Raw genomic sequence first — 24835 nt, forward strand, 5'->3', positions numbered from 1 at the left:
ATAATAGCAGTCTAAAGCGGAAATCCAGACCGGTGCATCGTCTTGAGATTCTCGGAGTGGAGTATCGTGTTCGGGGTGTCTTGTACGCGCCGTTCCATGCGCCATAGTGGCACCCAACTTTCGAAGAAACCGCGAGAATCTGGCGTGTGTACGCTTAGACTCGCGGAACCCCTATCCACGTGCTCGATCACCCTTCTCCTTTATTTCTTTTCAGTTTCGCACTTTGCTCGCGGTCTTCCAAGCTTACCGCGAGACCGAGAAAAGTCGCGCTCGTTTCGCCCGATTCCGAGAAACTTGCGAGTTCTGAGGCTTTTCCTGGTTGCACGTATGTACTGTTAGGAGTAAAAGAGAAAATGCGAGTAACAGCGGCCATTAGTATCATCCTATTAAAAGCATTTCAAAGTTGGAATTTTAATCTCAATGGCAAACAAAAATGGCCAATCGATCACTGAATTCTGACCATTCTCGCGATTACCTCGTCGGTTATTGCTTATTTATTTCGAATGGACGGTTCGAAACGCCGGTCGGATGTGACCGGCGTGGCGGTTCGCGAAAAATCAACGGATAAAATGGAAACGCGCGCGCAATTACGCAAATGCGCGGCGGGTATCGGTGCATCGCGGATATTAAACGACGGCGCGTCGATCCACGGTATCGAAAGAGCACAAGGGAAAGGGCCGAGGGAGTAAAGATCTAAAAGCACGAAACCCGAATCGGCTCATAAATCTACGAGCAGTGTAACGCGGCCGTAAATAGCCTAGATACCCTTGCAGATTAAGTCACGAACTCTGTAGCGCACAGTTATGGTATATGTGTATATTTACGATGCCTTCGAGTCTTTCACAATGCCTCGTACACGCGTGATCTATGACAAGCTACGATGATGGGCTAGTTTCGAGTATACCGTATCTTTTGGCGATCGTAGAACAGCTTTGAAATCGTCGATGTTTATCTCTTGCTTCTCGATTTCATTTACGGGTACTTAAGCGTGACGTTAATTAACGTGGGAGAGAAATTACGCGACGTATGGAGAAATTAGAACTTTCGCCAGCCGTCTCTGCGGGCTCGAATCGAATAAATGGATAGAATTCAATGGCTACACACCGGCAAATGGCTCTGTTCGAGCCCCGTCATTGCTCCCTTGAGACGTCACGAGGAACGCTCGTAGAAATTAGTCTATGTGTGAGACACGAGGGTGGCGACTGCATTCTCAAACGGAGCTAGTTTGTTTTCCAGAAGCGACGTCTCGTGGATGGACGAAGACGTATGCCCTTCGATCGGTATCGTTCGAGAGGAAACGTCCCGCCGTCGATTTCGATAGGAAACAGAGTCGTTCCTTTGCCTCGTTTTCTCTCGTTGCGAAACAGGTCTCACCACTTGAAAACTGTATATACGAAAAGAGATACTTAACGATGCTTCGTTACCAAAAAACGAACCACTTGACCACCGCGATAATCGCTTATCGTTTATGGTTTCGAGACTAGGAACGAGAAAAAGGAAACTTAATGTTCTCGATTATTCGACTGATCGCGTGGACGCGAGTAACCGACAGATCGTGACTTCGATCGATTTAATAACGTAATACGGATTAAACGCAATTACGACAATTTTTCGATACAGCCTATCGATGAACCGTAAGACAAGGCGGCCCCGCTATTAGAACTACGAGATATCGCACGTAAATGGGAAGGAGCGTGGAGGACCCGGTTTCGCTCCGTGATGAGGGAATTCTCTCTATCGACCACGCCAGCCAATCTCAGTCCCGCATTAGTTTCATCGTTAACGATGTACCTTGAACGTATCCTCGTGGCCTATACACGCGGTTTAATCGTTACGTAAGTGCATCATGAAATGCTGGTCGCTATCTCTTTGACTGGGTAGATAATCGTTCCAATTAAGCTGCTTTCCCACGATTCGAATCGTGCCGACTTGTACGCTAGTGTACACGCTTTCAACGAAATCAATATCAAATAATAGATGCCCCCACCCCGCTGGCGCGTCCACCAAACCAGCGTATCGATATTAAATAATTTGATGCCTCCGTCGCTGATAATCAGTCTGTAAAATTTTAACTTGTAATTCTCCATTCGAACCGGATTACGCCAACGACCGAAATTGTAACCAGTTATTCGACTCGACCAGAACCGAATAAAGTTCGCCGTCCATCCGATGAAACGTTAATCCCGACGCGATCGACCGCGTCCAATTTTATTTTCCACGGATTAAGGGACTTTTGTCGATGAACGGAAGACGTATAACGAACACGCGAAAATCACGATGATACGAGACAGGGAAGGGAGGATAGAACGCGTCGCGACACACAGAGGAGTCACGGTCTAAATATACGAGACTGACGAACGATCTCGCTGAATTCGACGCCTTTTCCTTCCATTTATTTTCGCGCGTGTCCGACGCCGAGTCGACCGTTTAACGCTACTACCAGTTGTATCGCTAAGCGTCGTTTGACCCGTTCCTCGCACCGTTTCCAGGCGATATTCTTTTTTTTTCCCCCACTCTCTTTCTCTTTTTCTACGCGAGATTACGAAGCGTCGCAGCCTCTCGAGCGCGTTCCGCCAACTCTTTCGTCGACCTTACGACGCTTTTAGGTTCTCGGCGTGTCACCGCTGGAATCGCATCTAATCGCGTTCCTCCTCTTTACTCTACTTGTTTGCGAATTCCCCTTTTCAAGAATAGCGTTTTTCACGTTTGATCGATTATACCGCTGTATAATCCTCCGTTGAATCGTTCTAAGGATAACCAACTTGACGCAAATAAAATAAATAACTATGTGCATGGTCGCATTCGAAAAGTTCGTTACCGGCGAGGAGTTAAATAAAACGGAATAGCATTAGGAAACGCGCGGTCAAATTAATTCACAGGCCAATTATTCGCAAGCGAACACCTTGCCATCTCCGACTCGCGGGTTTGCGGGCACGGACTTCTCTATTTGCCAAGCTAATGACTAGTTTCAAGGGTGTTCGGTAATCAAGCGAACAAAGGACCGCCGGTCACGTCGAGTGTCCGCCGAGGGACCGCTGGTTTCGACTCGGCCGCAACTTCGACATCTCTGTCGTGACTATGCAAACGCGACCGCCTTTCACCCTCGCTGTGACGTTACTGTCGGATAGGTACGGAATAGACTTATCGCCTTATGGAACTTCGCGTTCCACGAATTGAAATATCGAACTTCGGAGGAATCAGAGATTTTGTCCTACCCTTCGCAACGTAAATTTACGAATTACGCTAAACTTGAATTACTATTATTATTATTTTATAGTCCAGAGCAATCGTACATTAAAATGTAAAAGTAACCGTATTACTGAAAAACATTGCATGGCAGGTGTAATAAAATTTCCCGATCTATAAATCCTGCATCTCGATGCTATTAATTTCGCATGAAACAGAATTTTCTGTACTTTCACTCGATAGCCATTAATTAGCGCGATTAGTTTTCAACGCGAGTCATCTTATCTGTCGATCGACGAGCTGTCATTTTCTAGGAAATCGACACAAAAGTAGAACCGAGTCGCGGAACGATACGACAGAAATTTACGTCGAGTGATAAATCTATCCGAGACTTTTATGATACTTGTCCTGAATCGACTCAACGTATCCACGTCTTCGAACAGCGCAACCATTACACAGGCTAGAACATTCTCGTCGAACGACCGTAGCTACATCAGGCATGCATAATTAATCTCTTAGGACGTAAAAAGTCGCGTAAAACGGATGCTTCTGACGGGGTCGGCAAATTTTTATATCCCTCCGTCACTGAGTGATATAAAAATGGTTGGGAAAAGCCTTTGATGTTCTTCTAAATTCCTAAACATCCAATTTTTTACGAAGAAGATATTTCATTACTCGCGTTTTATAAAACTTACTGCTGCAACGTTAAAAACGATTGAACGATTTCAACGTGACGATGAATTTTTAAAGTTATATTTGAGGATGCTTTTGATCAACTACGGTATATTATTAGCCGTACGTAATCATCGTATTATTAATGGGCCTGGTAATTAAAGCGTCGAAACGAGAGCGATAACAGGAAGAACGTGGACTTCCGAGGGCGGAACAAGCCTCTCCCTTCCTCGTTCGATGTTCGTTTTTCACCGGACATATGAGTTTTACGGAATTCATTCACCCGTAGCGGGCTTAATGAAACGACCGAATCGCGATGATATCGCGAACGATCGACGCGAATCAGTCGCCTCGTTTCATGCCGTACAACGCATTTTCTAACGATGGCTCGTAAACGGCAGAACGTAATTGTCGTTCGTTGGAATTCGTGACCCGTTTTACGGGCCATTCTGTTTTTCCAATTTAGATAAAGACCGTTGTGCGAAAATGAAGCGATCGCGATTGACAGTGGTTTATGACGTTGACTATCTTTCCTCCATCTATGGACTTTCCAGTTTATTTTCCAATAATAATCCAAACGTATGACAATTCGACGAAGATCGGTTAATCTGTTCGGTTAATTGCTACCTGTCTGTAACGATAATGGATCTAGGTTTACGACGAAGATGACGCATAGATTCTGTATTTAAAGAGCAATTCGTATTAGCATCGGACAGTGTTTGCCAGACCGCGTGAACAAGACGAGAAGCAAAGATGAGCCGACTGTTTCTGATTCTACTGTTCGTGTACGTTGTTTCGGCAACTCGGTGCATCGTTAAGAACGACAAGGTACGAAGATACGAGCTAGTCCTACCGAACAAACGCGTAGTTCAATCGTTTCTGGTAAATCGCGATCATGTTCTAATCGTCCTTGGTCCTTCACCCGCAGGACGAGCCAGAGGTTCACGTGATCCGCTTAGGAGATCGCAGTGGAGAGTCAGTGAGTAAAAGAAGCTTTCGCTTCGATCCTTTTGTACTAAATCACTCGGAGGTATTAAAAGAACCGAATCTTCTTGCTCGAGACAGAAAGTAGGGAAAAACGCTGGCCAATGGAGTAGAATTATTTCAGATACGTTTCAACCTATACTTTGATCAAACTCGTGTCACTGTCTCGCGATCAAATTTTTTGTTTGAAACGACAGGACGAGTCGGACGTAGTCGCGGTGCAGATCTCGGACGACCGGCGCAAACGGGAAACGCATGAAAATTGCAAGAAGGACAGCGATTGTGCCAAGGGACAGGTCTGCGTTCCGTATTTAGGCTGCAGTGAGTATTTTAATTTATTGAAATGTTTGAACAACGGAGAGCTGTGAGTTTTCAACGCGATTATTTTTGTCTACAGTCAAGGGCCATCGAAAAGGTCGTTCCTTGGAAAATCTGACGAACACGAATCAACCGGCTCGCGTCAACTAACTCCACGATGGACCTTTAAATCTGCCAATATATTTACGTAGTAAATTCTTATACGCTATGCACTATCCACAATAATAAAGCAACTGGCACTCACGAGTGTAAATAGTATTTGCTTCCTTTCGAACGCTTATTACGCGAAAGCTTCTTAATAAGATAAAGAGTCGAACGGAGGAACGTTTAATAATAAGCTCTTCCGCAAAATGGATGCGGAAACGGAAAGAGGGTAGAAAGACTGGCAGCGAGACAAAAGGAATCACGGAAAGACAGATGGCACGACGCGATCGGCTCTCATTAACGCTTGGAAACAGGCGAAAACGAGCGTGCAGCGTAAGAAGAGGGAGTTCAGTCATCGTAAATTTATCGGGAACAACTGGCTGGTTGGCAGAGATCTCCGGTCCCCGTCTTAACCGCAATCCCGCAGAACCGGCCGAGGAAAGGGCTCATAGATTTACAGTTAAAATCAATTAGCCCCTAATTGGCTTCGAAAGGTTTATCGCGAGTATCGTTTTATTGGAAAGACGGATAGGGCCGGGGAGGCGACTCGGAAGTAAGATTGATCGCCCTCCGCGCCAGGAATCAGTTAGAATTTTAAATATGAATCGGAGGAAAGCAATTTACTCGGGAAGGCAATTTGCGTGGACACTCCAAGCGAAATCAACGAGAAATAAGTTGAAAGTTTCGATACATTGAATTTATAACTAAATGGGCAATGTAGTAGGGTAGCATGGGTAGGAATAGCTGTAAAATTCGAAGAGTTTTCGCAGTGAGGTGATAAAATTGTTTACCGCGAAACTCGTGAACGACAAAGCGAGTGGAGGAACTTACACGACCACTCCACATTATCCTATCGAGCGCTGATAAAAGCGCGTTACGATCGGAACTTCCGTAAACGTGCACGGATCGCGAAGTGGCACGTGAGAGCAAGAGCCGAGGCGACGCGCTTATCGGTTCTAGAAAATTTCGCTTGTAAACGAAACGAAACGAGGCGAACACCCGTACACCCTCGGCGGTACGTTGGCGGAAACCAGCAGCGAAGATTTACGATTCTAACAGGAAAAACGTGACAATCGTAATATCCTTTCGTCGCTTACGCTCAGACGGCGATTTTTCATATGCACACTCCTCCATCATCCTCGTTGCCGGACCCTGTTTAATTCTACTTTAATACGCGAGAAATGAAGCGGCCAAAGGAAAGAAGAACGTTGCCAACGCTGCGATCGAGAGGTCGATCGTTCTCGGTATACACGTGCAAACGACGGTTGTTCATTGTTTTTTCGTCGGCGATTGCTCGCTCCTCGATAAAAGTTCCAGCAACTTGGAACGCGGAGCTTTGCGAAATCCGTAATAAACTTCGTCGTGTCGTCGGCACATAGACGCTTTCTCGTTGCTGGCCGTTTAACAAATTTCGAACTGCGATCGAACACCCTGCACAACCGAGAAGTAAAAGGAACAACAGACGGTATCAAAGCGTCGGGCGTAAGATGTCGATCTCCTGGCCGGTGAATATCGACGAAAAAGGAGGTCGAGACTACCTCCTGTGATATCACCGAGCGAAGCACCGCGACAGTGAAACTTTGCGGTACGTGCCGGCCGAGGACGGCAGAACGATCGTTAAAAGCCTTCGTCATCGTCGTCTTCGATCGTCGGTTGCTGTTCGAGTGGACGAACGGCAGGATGAAAGCGCGAAATGAGAAAGAAAGAACGCACGAACGAACGATAGGAGCAAAGAGGAATGAAAAAGTCAGCAGCGCGACGCAAGAAACACGATATTTCAGCGGCAGGAGCCGGCGATTAATTGCCAAAATAACTGCAGACACGAGGAATCGTTTAGGCACGACTCTCGCGACATTGTTTACCGTGGATACAGCCGGTTGGAATGTATGTCCCCGTGGACACGCGGGACGTAATATACGGGGACAGTTACCGCCCTCGGCAACGTATATTACTCCCCACCTAAGTGGCGCTCTTTCGTTTGTCCTAGCGAACGACCGCGGTGAAATATTCCGTGTGGCTCGTGCCAGACACCCGCATGATTCAGTAGAAGCCGATCGATCGTTTCGAGGCCCATCGACGCGCCCTTACCGTGGCCGGTTCCACCTCGATGTGTAACCACGTGCAGGTGACGCGGATCGGCGCCTTCGAATCGCGCGACATTACGAAAGATGAATTATCACGACCAGCACCGTTCGCTACAGCAATTAAATCTTCGACTTGTTCAGCCGCTCGTTTACCCTGATATTTAGCGCCGTGTTATGCCAGAGTAGTTGTGGTTACGGTGGCTGCGCGAACACCGAGTTTGGAAGCGTGCCAGTGTGATTCTAGTCGTAGTTCAAACGTTTTCGCGGCGCTGGTAAATTTACGGCCGGCTCGTCTATTAGGAACGAGCTACTCGTTCGAATTTTTCATGCATTTCCCAAAGAAACGCGCAAAGGGATTTGAATCTCCGCAATAGTTTAAAAGTGCGACAACGAGGGAACCGCGACGAGAGCAACGTTAACATTTCCAACCAAAGGACAGGGCTGATTAAAGCGCGAGCGCTCGGTCGACTTGGCGCGCGACAAACAGCCCCATCGCGTGGCGTCGCTGCGACCGGGAATCGAGTCGTTCAACCGTGGCCGGACCTCTAACCCGTCGCACGACTCGGCCTCCGGAGAATCCGCCGCTGCAAGACTAGTAAAACGAAGGTGTCGCATGAGCGGCACGCGCGCCGCACGCTTTATTTTCGTCCGCGATCCGCTTCGAGACTCGGCGAATTTATTCGACGTGCTACACGGGTATCGCGAGTGATAAATAAAATTCACGAGGGAAAAAACGGCGACGCTGAAAAGGCAGAAAACGAGGAAAATGAAAAGAAAGCTCGCGCGAGGCTATCACGACCGCGACTCGTAGACAGCGTTTAAATTGACCAAAGAAAAATGTGTGCGAGCCGCGAGGATTTCATCCAAGCGACCGACGACGATATTAGTTAGGGAACTGAAGCTTTTAACATTGGAATTTTCAGCTTCCGACGCGACCACCGTCCAACCGAACCATTCCGCCTAATTCCTCGGAACTCTCGCGACGAATTAATAAATGATTTCCCTTCTTTCCACGGTTGCGTTGTTTATTCAAGCTCCTTCCCCGTGACGCGATTTTAGGCAACGACACTCGTTGGATTCACGCGGGGAATTCGCGTGGGTGAGAGTGCTAAATGATGTTTGCGGACGTCGCTGCGCCGGCTGTCAGGGGAGGCTTTCTCGCCTGATAAATTCACCGCGAGACGCGGCTTTCTAAACGGCGAATAGTTTATGAGGTTATAAACGGACGATCGACTCGATGGGAATATTATTAACATCCTCTGTCGCTTGGAAAGTAGTCGTCGTGTGCCGATGCTGGAAAACCCGGCTGCTCGTACTTGCTCAATTAAAACGCGCACGAAACCCGCGTACTCGCGGAAATGTCCTCCCTCTTTCTCTTTGACTGTTTAGCCGAAGAGAAATTCCCGACCGAGAGCAACCTCTTTGAAGTCTCTCGAAGGAAGAGCACGAACGGCAGACGCAACATTTACGAGAGAGGCGCGTATTAAAAAATTCCAGCCTCGAAATTTCAGGAATCCAATTTTTCCTCGGCTCGATGCCCGTCGACTCGTTACCGGGCCACAGTCTCCGAGAGTAAAAGCTGCCGGTGGAAATAGAGTGGAAGGTCGTGGCGTAGAGAGCGCACATTCGAGAAGAGCGGCTCGAGCTTTAAGTGTGATTTAGCGTGCACGCGGAAATAATGGCGCGCGAGACCGTGCGCAGCGTTTTCCCAGCGTCGTTCATCCATCTAACTACCAGCTGATACGCCATGCTGCACACTGTATGCGATTTCTAAAGCGCCTTCGCGCCTGCTAATTCAGCACGCGAGATTTGTCGTCCCGGATTTACCAAACAGCTCGAGAAACTCGGAGAAATTGCATCGCGACGAGAAATGGGCACAACTATGCGGAGTCCACGCAGCTCGTGTAAATGTAAACGTAGACGAGCGTTTACAGCGATTTTACGAGTTTGTTCTTTCGAGAATGTTTCCTCGCGGACGATAGTTTCAGGGTCGTGTCGCAGCGATGTTCGAGTGTTTAACGAGTGGTAAGTGCTTTTGACAAGGAACGGTAGAATCCGAGAGCAAACTGTACTCGCTAAGTTTCCCTTTGTCTGCCGACAAGTGGAAGTGTCGTTACATTTAGAAGGGAGAGAGGTATCTGTCGTTGAAACCAATGTTTCCAAAGATTTCGCCCGGATCACGAACGTTACGCCACGGGACAGACGAAAAGGCTAGCGAAAGACTTAATACGCGGACGAGAGACAACGCGATCAGCTTTGAGTCGTGCACCAGGGAATATCAATTTCTTTTCATGCGAATGAAAATTCTGCTTTCCAGCTTGGACCTGTGTCACGGTCAAAGACGGCAGAGACGGTTAATTTCGTCGGATGAGTGGCTAATGAAAAATTAATAGGGAAGTTCTGCGAGTGCAACGAAAGCGATAGCGTCGCGGCTCGAACGTGCACCACGGTGAAACTAAAAAATCTCGGGTGACAGAGAGAGAAAGAGAGAGAGAGAGAGAGAGAGAGAGAGAGAGGTTAGAGGGAAAGCAACGCGGGATGCCGGTTAACAGCCACGGAAGTCATAAAGAGCCAGCAAATCTTTTCATTATCACCCCGCGTAAGTGATACATATATCATACTAAAGCGACCATTTCACCGGCATTATATCCGAAGGAAACTGATCCAGGCTCCACGGTGAATGCTTTTCACGCCACGTTTCCACGTAAGTGCGTACGAGGATTAAGTCGAATCGTTTTTTCCCTTCGCTCACGCGCAGCTCCGGCAATTTTTCTTCGCGCAGCCTTACCATTCCTCTCTGTTTCTCTTGGCCGATATCGTACGAGTTTTCTATCGCCAAGGTAATTCCATTTACGACCGACGAATCTGACGTACGAAGAGAAATACATATATTACGGCTGAAGCACGTAGGCGCCATATAATTGCGATTCACGGGAAGTTTATCGTCCACAGGGGCTGTTAACATAATGGGAAACTTTACGGGCAGGAATTAATTCTTCTTTCGTGCACCGAGACCGAACTTCATCGACCTTTCGTGTTCAGATAACATCGAGCCTCTTCGTCGGGACGCTCATGGCTGTTCAATTAAACGTATTACATTCTACGTCGTGCATGTGCTTTTCAACCCGTAACCAAAGTGCACCTAACGATGTTTCTGCCTTTTTATGAAAACGCGATGACCTTTGAAAGATGAAAGCATTACAGATAGCAGCCGTCTGAATAAGAGGTTTAAACGCGAGCCTGGTATAACTGGTATAACATTTGTCGAGCGTAAAATTTTCAAATTTACCCTCGAATTACCCCGATGAGGCTCGCAACTCCTGTACTTGGACAGCACGTAACGGTGCATTAACGTTGGCGCTCGTTTCCTAGAAACAGAATCGACTAGTCGGGATCGTGTACGATTCCTGTTTCGCTCCCGCGTATTCAGTGGCGGCCGTTTAGAGCCAGTAAAATAATAACGACTAGGCTAACGCGACGCTGGCCTAAGTCACCCATCGGCCTATATCTCTCTTTTACGGCTGAAAATTACGGCCGAGCGACCCTCGTGCGCGTTTATGGTCTTCGATGACGCGCCATCGTCCGTTCCTGGTTGAACCAGAAAACCGACTCCATATTCCTGCAGGTTTTTAAGACTTTCCTCAAAGTATCGTTTCGTGTTCCTTTGCCCGTGAAAATACCACTAACTACGATATAGACATATTTTTATAGGTAATAAGAGGCATAAGCGTCGAAGATGACCAAGGTCTTTACATCGAATGGATCGTGAAACCATCTGGCTTAAGGCTGCAAATTCAAGGAGCCGAAGGGGGGTGGCGGCTGGCGCCTTCGATGAATCACGATCGTAAAAGTGCGGGAATTCGTCCGATTAAAGCGGTTGTTCGCCAGGCACGTTGACGCCTTCCGCAAAATTGAAGTTCCATCCCCTTGCGGTGCGACAAGCGATATGGAAAAGCAGATGTAGACGGTCGAACGCGTAATATCTCGTAGTCTCTCGCGAGGCTCACCCCTCGGCACGCTGAAGAGACGCCCTCGAATATGCCGTTCACGCATCGAGAGACATTCGTGTTCGGGGTTGTAGGTAAAAAATTGTCGTCGGCGACAACCTCGGTGCCGATCGCGCCACCTTTTAATACAAGATAATTGGAAAAGTTTGCCGGGCTCCTGCGCGGCGTATCGTTGATCCTCGCCCCCCAAAATACGACAGCTTACGGAAACTAAGTTCTCCGGAATGCGTGTCTGATCCCGACGAGTATTCCGTAGTTGATTTTTCTTCGCCGTTTCGAACCTCGCTCAGGCCTTTTCCCTTTTCCTTATCACCTCGCACTCTTGGCTCTAGCGTACGTACGCTTCCTTGTCTCCTTTTCTGCCGCGAACTCGCAAGATTTCCCGTGTGTTTTCGCCACGCGTTTGCCACGCACATTCCCACACAAGCGTCAACCGACTCGGGACAGGCTTTAATCTACGCGATGCTACGTGAGGTGTTTGCGGTCGAGTCGGCAACCATTCCCTTCCTCGATTCCTCTCTTCTTCGTCGTATCCCTGGATTCCTTCTCTATCAATCTTTCATGCAAACGAGACCTCGTCTTCGTTCGTTCGTCTATCTTCCGCCTCGCCTCTCTCCATCGAAGTTGCTCGTAGAAAATCCAGCGAAGTCTTCCACAGGGCTTCCTCTTTCTTCCCTTCCGTCTCCTTTTCACTTCGAGTGGTTCTTTCGTCCCTGAATTCAACCGTAAGTTGAATTTCTCCGCGTGTCACGGGCAAAATCGGGAACGCGCGATTAGATGGACGAGATAATCCGCCGTCGTAGCGGATTCCGCTCGTTCGCAATTAGCCGGAACGCGCGGAAGGGCCAAGAAGATTTTAATATTTGCGCCGGTGCCGCTCCGGTGTTCCGACAGGGAAAAAGGTAGAAAGCACAGTCGGGCCCGGCTCTCGCCGACCACCCGGGGCGGTTTACATTTTGTTCGTCGTGGCTCCAAAAGGAAAGCCTAGACAGGCAACAGTTTGCATGGGCGGAAGAGGAAGGTTAAAAAGCTGCGCGTTTCAAATAGAGTAAATGGAACTTGCCTGGAAATTCATCGGTCCTTGGCCGGTGAAGGGACGCGTGCCGACGCGACACGACGCTGTTCGAGGGAGTCGCGTATACCCAAAAGGATCAAACGTGATCCGAGCTGGCCAGAACTTGGCAACGCTAAGCGGACCGGCGCGACGTCACTACTGGCAATGCTATCTGGCAGTTTCAGAAGTTGTCCTCTATCCTGGCGGGACGCAATTTCGTGAAGATAATTTAAAAATCGCCGGATTAACGGTAAGCCTGCTCGTATATTGGCTTATCCTGACCGGCGGTGGTGTCAGCTCGACCCGACCGGTCTATATTAAACCCGCACCACCGAAGTAATGTCGAATAATTCGTTTGATCGTGATAAAGACCCGCGCAAAAACCGTCGCGCCATTTCCCGCCATTGCTAATTATTCCGTCGCGCGGTATAAATTGGAATTTTCGACTGGGTCGATAGAGCCTCGCGCAAAAAGCTCTGCCCCAGCTCTGTTTTCTCTCTTTCTGCCGCTTTTCTCGGTCTTCTTCGTTGAAAATCGAGCACGTACGAAACCACGCAACAGAAGAGACATTCCTCGCGTTCTCGCCACCAGATATAACCCGAAGAGCCTCCGGCCACCGAATCGGACCATCCGGTGTCCGATTCGTGAGAGGTAGGATGGCACATCGATGACGTCCCGCTCTATCGAGATTACGGATCGTTCTTGCGAGTGAATCTACGTCCGTTTCTATCCGCCTGTCGAAACTCATGTTCGTGGTTCCTGTCGATTCCCATGCACCTGACGTCACGAGGCTTCCACGAAGCCACGGACCGAGAGAACGGGAGGAAATCTAAGAGCCAGAAGAGGACCAGAGATCCCACGACATCACCCGTGAGCTATGAATCAAGATTTTTAGCCGGAGCATCGATCACTAGTGGATACTTATCTCCGAAATTCTGTCACGTCGATCCTCCTGAACCCCTCCACGATTCGTATCCACCAGAAACCCGCCCGCGTGTCTAAGAAACGTAACACGCTGTTCGACGTGGGAACAACGAGAGAAAGAGAGACGAGTACACCGAGAAGAAGAAACCTCGATGACTTTTATCGACACGGTCGCATAAAGAATAAATTTCGTTTTATCGTTTCGGACGTGCGCGTTTTCGAAACGATTTGCTCGGAGCCGCATAGACGAGCCCATCGTGGAAACGGAACAAGGATCGTCGCTTAACTCGAGAGATCGCAGGAGGATGCCGTTCGAACGCGACCCCACGAAACAAACCAACGGGGGATAGTAATCGGGCATCGTTAGGGGATGCGCACAATGCGTGCCAGGACGCGATTCCACGATACCACCCCCATTGTCTATCGGAATCCACCCCTGTCTCGATCCTACGAGCCACGTCCGTGACGACTGACTGCGGTTTAACCTCGACGGTTTAGCACGCTCAAACGAGCCCGTTGTCGATCCCTTTCCTCTCTCTTGCTCTTTCTGTACCATCTCGTTTCGTCTACTCTTCTATCGGGTAGGCACGCGTACCTCCTCATCTCCGGCGTACGTAATTTAAAGACGCCCCTGCTATCGAGGCCTGTGAAACGATCATTCGCGACCGCAGGAAGTTTCTTCGGTATTGGGATAACGAGCTGCGTGTAACCTGCCATTTTTACGCTCCCTTGTTACTCTTTTCCTTCTGCCCTCTTGGAGAGCAGGTTGTCTGTTTAAAGGATAATTATACGTTACGCGAGATTGCAGGATAAACCTCCACGAAGGATATCGCAATTCGGCTAGAATCTATTATACCTTGCAGGAGAAGCAAACGAGGTGAAGATGGTTGGGAATTTCGTTCTCGCTCAAAGATACGACTAATTAGGCTTTTCGTACAGTTGAATATCGTCGACTCGCAAGACGAATGTAAATTCGACTCGTCACGAAATTGTTTTCGGTGCTCAACGTCTCGTCTCGTTGACTCGCGATTTCGCGTTCAACGCGTTCGAGAGGTTCGAACCTGCGAAATGTAAATTCCAGCGTTCGTGACTCGCCCTTCTCCCCCCCATGTTAACCGTGGAAGGGCTGAACGAACGACGTTTGACAGGACGAGGCAAAAACTTTAGAAGGAAAAGCTGAAAGTACATGCCAAGTATGTGCCTGTTCTTGCGTGAAAGGACGCAAACGGACGAGACAAAAAGCGACCTAGAATATAAAAGCCATAAATATCTGTGCACCGACGGAATCGTCGGTTTATCCCCGAAACGTAGAAGAAAATTGTGCCATTAATTTTCCGCGTCGATGCAACGCGTCTCTGTTTTGCAAGCCCCTCGAAATTCTAAAGCAAAAGACTCCGTAAGAAGTCTGGCATTGGGATTCGACGCTGACCGAAAAATATTTCAGCCGCTACGGCAATTTCTACACTCGTCACGATCGGCCATAGGGAGCGTCGAAGTTGATCTGTAAAAAGAAACGATCGCGTGTTCATGGTAACCCGGAAATTCCTTCAGAAGCGAAGAACTCCCATTGTATTTCGTACACGCCATCCGAGAAACTAAATCTCGCGAAAACTCTGGCGATAAATTTTCCCTATGTCCCGATGTTGTTCCCGTTGCTATCTCGCTCTCGTTTTACATATTGTTCCGATACACCGACGACGCCAGTGTTTTTCATACACGCGACTCATAATCCTCGTAGGACGCAGGACGAAGGCAACGACGAGCCGGTTTCCCGATGAGCCGAACTCAAACTTCTCGAGGGGTCGATCCGTACGCGACGCGAATATAAATGCGGTTATTAGATACGTTTCCTACTGTGTGCCGCGACACGCGAATAGTAAATGATCCGCGGCAAACGAGAGAATCGGGCGACATCTTGAAACGATGCAACCTCGCGATCGGTCCATTTCCATGCGATATTGCGAACTGCAACACCTGTACCTACTCTCTGCTCGCTCGAAATTCATGTCGATAACGTGTTTATATTTGAACAGCGGCCTAGACGCACCGGTGTCACGTTTCTACTGAATACTGCAACGTATACTGGATAAAATAGATGACATTTTGTGTTCTAGTACCGTGACTGTCGAGTACCCACTGTTTTTCAAGTCCCATCACGAGAAGCTGTAACGATTACATTATACGGTATCGTAAAACGAATATATGCTTCCATTTCAAAAGGAACAGACCTCTCGTTTAAATCTCCAAAACGGTCCCCTTCTTGCCAGAGTCGTTCGATCTACCCTACACACTCACGGAATCGTATAACGCCACAACTGCGTACACTAAATCTCGAAAGCAGACGGCGCGAGAGAATAGAGAATTCAAGTGGATGGGGTGTTTCAACGACTTATTTCACCGAGCAAGTGATCGCGAAATACCGATGAAAAGCAGCAACTTTTCCACCAGCTAGAGCAATTCCTTGCGTTCGTCGTTAAATCCTCTGCCGCCGCATTGTTTCAGAAGTTCTCGAGAATTCGGCTTAGCCTACTTTCGAGTTGGCATTAGAGCGAAGCTGTAGTCCTGCAAGTTGCGGTATCTGAATCCGCGAAGAAGGGCATGGGAAACGTTCCCACGGTGGATGTCGATAGATCCACAAGACAGATTATCGTCCTGTTCTAGGTGTGGCTCGCGAGATTCCCAAAGTTACAGGTAAAACTTCAAAACTAAAGCTTGACGTAGACGGATTGCAACGTGCTCTTCGTTATTTTAGAACCAAATTCGTTTGATCGAAGCGTCGCGTGGCAATAAGAAAATCTCGTATGGCCAATCGTTGAGATCTTCGGTTTGACGTCCGATCGCCAAAAGACGAACCGAAGCTGGTCCAAAGACTGAGCAAGTAGCGTAATTAGTGAGAGATTCGAAGACGATGCAGGGAACGGAGTAATTTCCATCGTTTGGGCCGTGTCCGCCGAGGCGAAATTGAATCTGAGCGGGAGACTGCCGGGAAATAATTAGCACGGCGAGCGTCGGCCCTTTAAGGTTCTCTTGATCCAGAGGGATCGTCGACGTAATCCCCCAAATATGAATATAATTTGCTGGCTGGCAAAGAGAGGGAGATACCGGTTGGACAGGATACGCGCGGAGGAAGCCGTCAGAGAGGCGACCAGACTCGCGGATCAACCGCCGCCGTAATTATGTTTCGTTCGCTGACAACCTGCCACCGATAATGAATATCAAAACGTTACCCGGCTCGGCCCGTATCCTTCCTTTTTCTCGTATTTTTTATCCGTCGACAACTACTGCCCGCGCTTCGCAACTCTCGTACATCTTGCGTCGTGGACATCTCGACAGGAACGGGTAAAATATTTTTTCGTGTGACGCGTGGATGCGCGCACAGGCCGCTTCGGGGGATGATCATTTTAACGCGTCACACGTCGACGCGTCAATGCGTTGAGTCGCACCGCGGAATTTTGTTCTCGCGCCCCGGCCCGTCTCGTCGCCACTTCATTGTACTCGCCAACATCGCGGTATTTCTCGTCTTAATTGTGGAAAATGTTGCCGCTCGTCTGTGCCATTGATCGTTAATTATTCGACGTGGTGTAACGCTACCTCCTCGGTCGAGAATGGAAACGCGGCTATTGTCTGTTTCCGTGTATTGTTTGAATTTTTGCTCGTTAACCAGTCGGCACGCGTAGACCGGCCGCGGGATGTAACTGAGTAATTCCCATGTAACTTGCGTAATTCATAGTCTACCGTGTTTGTTACATTGTTCCGAACAAGCGAGAGCGTTAATTGGGACGAATTACGAAGAATTCGAGAAATCTAATCGCCATTTCCAACGTTACAGAAAGATCGAACAGCGACGAGTCACGAAGATCTAGGCTCCGGATCTAGTTCTAAAACACGAATTTTCCCAGTCGAACGAGACTCGGTGATCGTCCGCCAACTTCTACTGGGTGTAAGACGAAGGACGCGTCCGGTATCAGTGTCCTTGCCTATTAATGGGCTGGAATAGTTGGAATATTTTTGGCAAGAACCGGCGGTGCCGTTCACCGTGTTCCTCGAGCTGTCTGAATAGGCGCTAGGCTACGAGGGAATCTCGACTCGATCGCTCAACCCCTTGACCACATTCTCGATGCACCCTTTGAGAATGCTTCGTGTTTCGCAAAATCGGCGAGCCAAAGAGTCGAAATAAAGCGACCCTGTGGCCCGTGCATTCTCGTTCCTCGCCTATTCTGCCGCGTATATAAGCGAGTTTAAGCCGTGTTTCGCATATATTACCGTGGGTAATACCCTGGTCGATGCTGCTTCGATTGTCTCCGATTCGCGCCAACTCGAGAAGGGATGGAGTTACTGCTCTCAGACACCGGCGGCTATCGCACGAAATTGCAAAGGGGGCACACGCACGATAGGTGTTCGACGCGTCGTACCTACCCTCGAACACTGGAAACCTCTATCCTCCGACCAATATCCTCGAAATTCGTATTAGCAGGAATAGGGGAGAGCAAATACGAGCCGATGCGATGTCTCGTGCACGAAGAATCTTCCACCGCGTGGATTCGTCTCGAACGATTAATCTCGTCCCAATAATATTTGTCTCCGGCGGCAGGGTGTGGCCGTCGCTCTTTATCGTCCCTCGGTGATTTCGTTTCCCACTGTATTTCCCTCCGCGTTCGTTTCCTACGTTTTTCCGTGCTGCCTTGTTCCGTGGGTGGCGCGAAGCCGCCAAATCGTAGCCACGAAAACCGAAATTGCCTGTTCGATGAGAAGTCAGAAACAGGCCGATGCTCAAAAACCCATTATCCGAGTATTATCATCTTTAATTTGTTTTCGCGCCGGATTATCTTAGGGGATTAGTCCGTCTCCGATTCCCTTCCTCCTTCTTTTTGCCTCTCGCACGCGGCTCATCTCTCGATCTTTCATCCGTGGCTCGTACCTCTTCGCCCTCCCGCAGTCTCTTCCTCTCCATGGGTTAAGATCCTCCGACAGAAGCTGGCAATTACGGAAACGTCGGAATTGGAAGGAAGAACAGTATCTTCCTGTGGAATCGATGCTCGACTCGCCTCTTAATGGCTCATCGAACAGATTTCGCTTTACCGGGATATCTGACAGCGCGGCTGTTGCAATTATCATGGGCTTTGGATTAATCGGATTCCTGTAGAAACGTCATCTGGGATCAGTTCGACTCTGACAAGTGCCTCTTGTTTCCTATCGTTCGCTGTCCGTTTGTTTTCCGTGGAAATAACCGCGAACCCGTAATTTTCCCAGATGAATTCCGTAACCGTGAAAATTCAGAAGCCCGTGCAAATATTAAAATTAAAAACACGAACCTTCGAAACGCCGGATTTAACGCGCGACTTAATGACTAGAATGCACACAATAATCGCACGGCACTCGAAACGGGCAAAAAGACGAGCTTTTAATGAAACCGGCGCCCCATTAGCGTATGGAGAGAACAAAAAAAATGGATTTTTAATTGAAATATCCTTTCTCCCGGCGAAATGGAACGCTAACGCCACCTTCGCCGCCGGCGTAGAAAACCGTATGGGTCCAGCGCGGACGATAACCGTAGGAAACTGTAGTCGCGCAATCGATGTACACACCGGGTGTCCCGATAAAAACTACCTCGCCTATCCACCGACGTTCATAAGCATATGCCCTGGTAGGGAAGAAAAAGAAGGAAACGAGAGCTATCGAGTGCGAATAACGGTGTCGATCGGAAATGGCGCTCTAATTCGGGGTTCGATCGCTTTTAGCCGGGCAAATTGGGATGAAAAACTCGTTCTCCATGGAGGGGAAAAAGGTCGCGGGTTAAATACACCGGTTCACGGCGCTTTTCAGTCGGCGGAAAAATGCATTTCAATTATCGGCTCATGCACCCGGCTCGTGCAGCCGCGTACGATGGCAATTTCGGCTTAACCACACCGCTACGCTGGTAAATTCGGCCCGGTCACTCACCCGAAAAGCCAGTCGCGGTACCGTAATTAAATTCCGAACGACTCTCCGGCCGGTCCGTCAAAAACCTTCGAACGGCCATGCGCAAAAAGATTGGAAAGTGCTGAGTCCATGCGGCAACGCAGGCTCCATGCAAATAAATAAAACGCGCGCGACCGTCTCATTTTTCAAAGAGCCGCAAAACTGGACCGTTTCTTTCCAGCCTTTGACACTGGGTCGAATCGCCGTGCAAACGGTGTCACTGGAGCAGAGATCGTGAAAGCTTTCGATCTGTTTAGAAGGATATTACGATACCACGGACTAACTGGCAGAACGAAAGAGAAAGAGCTTCGGACGTCTATGACTGACCAACTTTTAAAGTATGCCTCGACGAAAGGGATGCATCTTGAACTCTCATTTTTCAGAATTTTTGCTCGATAACCTACACCCCTAACCAATTTTTAATCGCTAGAAAGCTGGCTGAGATCTCGGTTCTAGTTGCTATTTCGGGGTGTGTAATTTTTCTCGCTATTTTTCCTCGCTCTCTTCTTCCGCGAGAATTTACCAACACGCGAAGGAACAACCCCGGGAGAACGAGCCTGGAGAGCGTGCGATTACTTCGAAATATTTGGTGAAAAATTCTCGCTTTGGAATTCGATGGAACGAGATTAGCGGGCGTAATTTATCGTCGTTTAATTATCAACAAAAAATCGCCACGACCCCTCGCAGCCATGGGGGAGAAACGCGGCGGTGTACGTAGCGAGTTTCGAGCACGCAGCGCCCCGAAGCGAAAGAAAGAACGAGTAGAAGAGAGGGTGAGCGACGAAGAAAGGGAGTGAGTGGAAGAGGGTGGTGTATCGAGAGGGTGGCGGCGACCGGATTTAATTTTAATCTCTGATGCTTTTAGCGCATGAGACGATTTTTCAAAGTCCCGACCTTCCTTCCCTTACCTCTGCCATGTCGCGGCCTCATAACTCTTGCCCGATGTATTAATGTCGTGTTAGCGAGCAATCTAACAATGCTGAATGACCGCGCGTTTGTAAATGGAGCGGCGCCTGCTCGTTCAAGTGCATGCATGCGTGTACCGTGAGACGGTGACACACTGCGGTGGAAACGGCGTCGACCAGAGTTCCGCACCCGTCGCGAACCAGGAAGCTGCGAGGACAACACTCGCTGTCATTAATCGACACTTTGACCCTTCGCTACCACCAGCAGCGTTCGCGTTTGGTCGATGCCGATGACAAATACAGGCGAGCACGCTACGGGCATCGATAATGCTGCAACAGGAAGTTGCAACACGAAAATGCAAGATCGAGTTACCACCGTGTTATTAATAATCGCGGACGTTGATAACGTGCTTTAAAAGTAACAGAGGTAGAACGACGTTAAATGAAAGAGATCTTTAACGTTTTTTTTTTTTTTTTTTTTTTTGTCGATGTAAAAGAACGATCTTGTAATAAATCCATACCGTGTATTACCCGATTATGTCACGCCGAAGCTATCGATAGAGCTTCGACAGCCACTCGCAGACCATTTCAGAAAACGATTTCCTGGAACAACGAGGGGACACCGAAGAACGAACGAACAACCATAAAGTTTACAGCGGTCGATTCGTTGCGGAGCGGAAGAATCGATACCAGAAGGAGCCGGGTGTGTCCGAATGGAGACAAAGAACTAATTTTCGGTTTCACCACACAGCGATCCGTTCGTGTTTCACGTAACGAGATATATCGAGCGTGATCGTTCCGTTTGACCTAGTGGCGGCACTCTGTGCTGCGGAAAGGGATCTCGCTCGACGAAGAACGAAGGGAGTTGACGGACGTTCCGGGCAAACGGCGAGTCGAGCACGCACGTGTAGTGCACGCACGCAGCCACGCACGCAGCCACGCACGGACGCACGCACCCCGGTGATCCATAACACTGTCAACTCGAGGCACCGGTCGAATCTCCATCTCAGATAAACAACCACGACTGATCGCGGTCTACGCGTGAAACGTTCGCCCCCGAAAACGCAGCTCGATCCTCGCCTCGAATCGCTCTGCGTGACGTTGTCGTGAATTCATGGATCGCCCCCGTTTCCTCGAGGTTTCACGATTATAGAATCGAGGTTAAATGTACATGATCGAAACGAATGGCTGACCGGTTTAAAAACACGCGACCTTTTGTTCAGCGAGTAAATGCGTATCCTGTCGACCGAGGTATCCGCTCGTAGATACTTTCAGGCTGATTCTAATATCGAAATGGCCATCGTGCGCGTTGGCAAACACGGACGACACGAGTTGAAGGGGAGTTTAAAAACTCATCGGGAGGAAAATGTAACGACACGAGTGATCTGCGGTGCTCTAGATGCGCTTTCGTTCCCTCTATGAATTCAGCTATTTAGGTCGTTCCTTTCTGTCAATCCTAATACCCAAATGGCTTCGAGTGACGATACGAAGTATCCGGAGGAATCTGTAAACAACAACGACGACAGTGCGAAACGCACGGACGCTGATGGGACACGAGTTGCGTGACACGGAATACTCTGACATCGAGTAATTAACGCTTCATCAACGAAAGTTGTTAGGAAAGTTAGGACTATCCCGTGCTCGATGCAGCTATTACTCAACTTTGAGAGCAAGCTGATTGGTCTGCATCGGGGATTGCGAGGTTTTGTAATTATTGGAAGGCAGCGATGTCACGTTCTCGAAAACACGACTTCCATTACGTTCTATGTTCGGTACGCGAAGGAACACGCCTGAACGGCAGAGAAATTATGGCACTGGTCGAGTCACAATCCGCGTACGACCAAAACGAAGCAACTCGATCGAATGCAATCGATAATGACGAACGAGCTACTTGGCAAAGTGTCACGACGAAAAACGAGGCAAGCTGGCAGAAGAAACGGTGCTGGGATTCGTAATTCCGTATCGACGTGAGGATAACTCGTGCAACTCCGGTGGAGCAACCTGGCAGTGTAATTAACGTCGCCGAGGTTGGCCTGAGCGTCGACAACTAGCGAAATCTCGTACAGGCGGCAGCGATTCAGTGTGGAACGCAGAATATATGAAATGTGTGCGCAGTTTGTATGGTAAGATCGCGAATTCCACGTGCCTCGAGACGCCAGAATGCAAATAAGGCGATGCCTGCATCTACCCCTTCCACTGCCTTCCACGATAATTACCACGCACGTAACTAGACGCAGAATTGTGCGTTCTCGATTGCGCGTGCTAGACGTCTTCTACCGTACGCTTTGGCGAGTGATATTATCGAAAATTTATACGTACGTGGAGGTTAGGTATTACGACCAAAACGAGATCGCGGCTCGGATTCGACGGATTGATTGGTGTGTTTAACGGTAACTGACAGAGTCAGATGGAAGACCAGTCAGATGAACAAGGGCCTACATAATTTTCAATTCTAGACGTAAGTAGTTGGAGTTTAATCGAACTGGGAATATTCTACCTGAAGAGAGATTCACCGCAGAGCCGTTGTTCCAAACTTCCGCGTCGATCACAGAATTTACGATAGCGATTCCGTTCCCGCGAATCCCTCGAAAAGAGGCTTTCATCTTCCAAGCGTTCTAGCTGGTAAACTGCTGCTCTTTGTATCAGGCGACAATGTCTACGGGAACGGAAGCCAGAACGGCGTCACGTTGCTGTCCGTGTCGATCGACTTCCGTGCACGAGAACGTCCCTCCTTTTTCACCAGCAACCCTTTCCCATTAGCGGACGCCGTTGACCGGTGATAAGCAACATCGGGTCCGGATATCGCGAGCAACGAGAAACGATATTACGAGCGCACGGTCGGGTCAGTTTCGTTATTTCACGCAACAGTGGAAGGCGTTTCCAACGATTGCGATTCGTTCGACTGTAAGGTCGCTGCCGCTGCCGCCGCCGCCGCCTAGGAGAGGAAGCAGGTAAATCACGCTCGACCTGGAAAACGGAGTAATCGGCCGAGCATAGCCGTCATTCACCAGGACGAATCGTGGCCACGGCATTTTTTCGTCGCTACGCTACGCTGCGCTGTCGTGACGTGCGGCAATATAATTACAATATTGCACGATACCGTGATAACGTCGTGCCACCGCAACGGCTCCAGAACCTACAACGAATTCACCATCACCCTGCCTCTCCTCGTGTGTTCACCTTTAATCCTCCCCCTCTGACCCCTCTCTTTTTCCCTCGTAATTAATTGCCCGTTCTCTACCGACGCCACCCACCAACCTGCTAGAACCATTAACTTTATTTACACGCTTCAACCCCCTAGATGTAAACAGGCAGCTTACCGCGTTGCACTTTCCCAAACCGCAACCAGTCTTGACCACGCCAAGTGTCGAGAAAGCTAATCGATTTAATTGCTCGTTGCCGGTCGGTTGAATTTCGATGAACCGTTACCAGTGATATCGGGGTGGTTTCAATGGCTAAACCGAAAGGTGGAGAAGAGCTCGCCTCGAGTTACAGGCGAAAATAATCTATTATTTCGCTGGATCCCCGGCATAGTCGGCCGACGATGCCACCCATTAAATTTATTCACTTACTTCACCCTCCGAGTGTAAACAGTTGGCAGACTACCGTGACGCGATCCTTGACGCGCGGATATTCCCCGCAGACTCGTGGGGAACGGGCCCTCGTTATTTTCCGCCCGCAGTTACGTTCACCAGCGGCGCGTTTGCGTGCACCCTTTCCTTCTCGTTTCCTTGCATATTTGCAAATATAATAATTTCTGCGATGCATACCATCGTCGCGGATAGACACGCGATTTTCTTAGTTCCCGCTCTTTCGAGGAGAAAAGAAAAAATAATCTGTCCTTGCAATTTTCTTCGCCCCTTGTCGCGCGCAACAACGCATCCGAAATTTTGTCCGATTCGGGGAACAGCTTTGCCACGAGTTCCCCTAAGTTTCGAAAAGGGCAAAGGGCAGACTATTGCGACTCGTAACGACGCTCTTAAATATTCCTAACCTTTCGCGCGCCCAATTCTGACCCTCGAAATCTCGAGCAAGCGTTTCAAGGATTTCGACGGAGGAGGGGCAGGGGGCGGACGGTTCGACGAAGAAGCGAAAGATGCGGCCGGAACTGGGCGGAAAGCCTGTTCGAGGGGTCGGGACTGACATAACACTTATATCTTATTCCGTGGCGGTAGAAAATGGATTTATCCTTGCCCTTCTCGTTCCCGCTGAATATGTGCGTAGCTCCGAATCCTCGGGCGTTATTTATTCTCCTTCGCCGACATCGAAGCGGGCCAACTCTCGTGCTCCGCCGGATAGCTTTTCCATCGTTTAACGTCCCCGCGACGCGTATCAGATTTCGATGCTCGTGAAAAGATCGCTCGCCGCCGGTTCTGCCGTCGCGATATTTCGCGAGATGGATTTTCTAACCATATAGCGTCTCTAGTTCGTTTGCGATTTCGACTCGAGAAGCTTTCAAAGATTAAACTCTATCGTCGTCTTACCCGATCCTCCTTCCGCTACCTTTTCTCTCGAGAAAATTTCAATCTCCAAGCAAACACGTTTCTCGAAGCGAGAACACCTCGATTTCAATCTCCAGACGAAGATTCTTGGAGCACG

The 24835-nt window shown here is 48.9% G+C and overlaps 2 protein-coding genes across 6 annotated transcripts in view; one reads left to right on the plus strand and one right to left on the minus strand.

Annotated features, from left to right (window-relative positions):
* LOC117204671 overlaps positions 1-24835 on the minus strand; it is a 258060-nt gene that overhangs the window by 130102 nt on the left and 103123 nt on the right. The window lies entirely within an intron of this gene.
* Positions 4553-5413, plus strand: LOC117204693. Its single transcript, XM_033442333.1, has 4 exons — positions 4553-4686; positions 4787-4837; positions 5040-5163; positions 5240-5413. Exons 1-4 carry the CDS (start codon positions 4612-4614, stop codon positions 5308-5310), a joined length of 321 nt encoding a protein of 106 aa, XP_033298224.1. The 5' UTR covers positions 4553-4611; the 3' UTR covers positions 5311-5413.

This window comes from Bombus bifarius, unplaced genomic scaffold, assembly GCF_011952205.1.
Source record: "Bombus bifarius isolate JDL3187 unplaced genomic scaffold, Bbif_JDL3187 scf7180000007966, whole genome shotgun sequence".
Lineage (NCBI taxonomy): Eukaryota > Metazoa > Arthropoda > Insecta > Hymenoptera > Apidae > Bombus > Bombus bifarius.

Excerpts from the sequence above, each read along its gene's own strand:
- LOC117204693 (XM_033442333.1), top strand. The coding sequence starts at position 4,612 with ATGAGCCGACTGTTTCTGATTCTACTGTTCGTGTACGTTGTTTCGGCA. Across the intron at positions 4,687-4,786 it reads GCATCGTTAAGAACGACAAG|GACGAGCCAGAGGTTCACGT; the intron begins GTACGAAGATAC and ends CTTCACCCGCAG. Across the intron at positions 4,838-5,039 it reads GAGATCGCAGTGGAGAGTCA|GACGAGTCGGACGTAGTCGC; the intron begins GTGAGTAAAAGA and ends TTGAAACGACAG.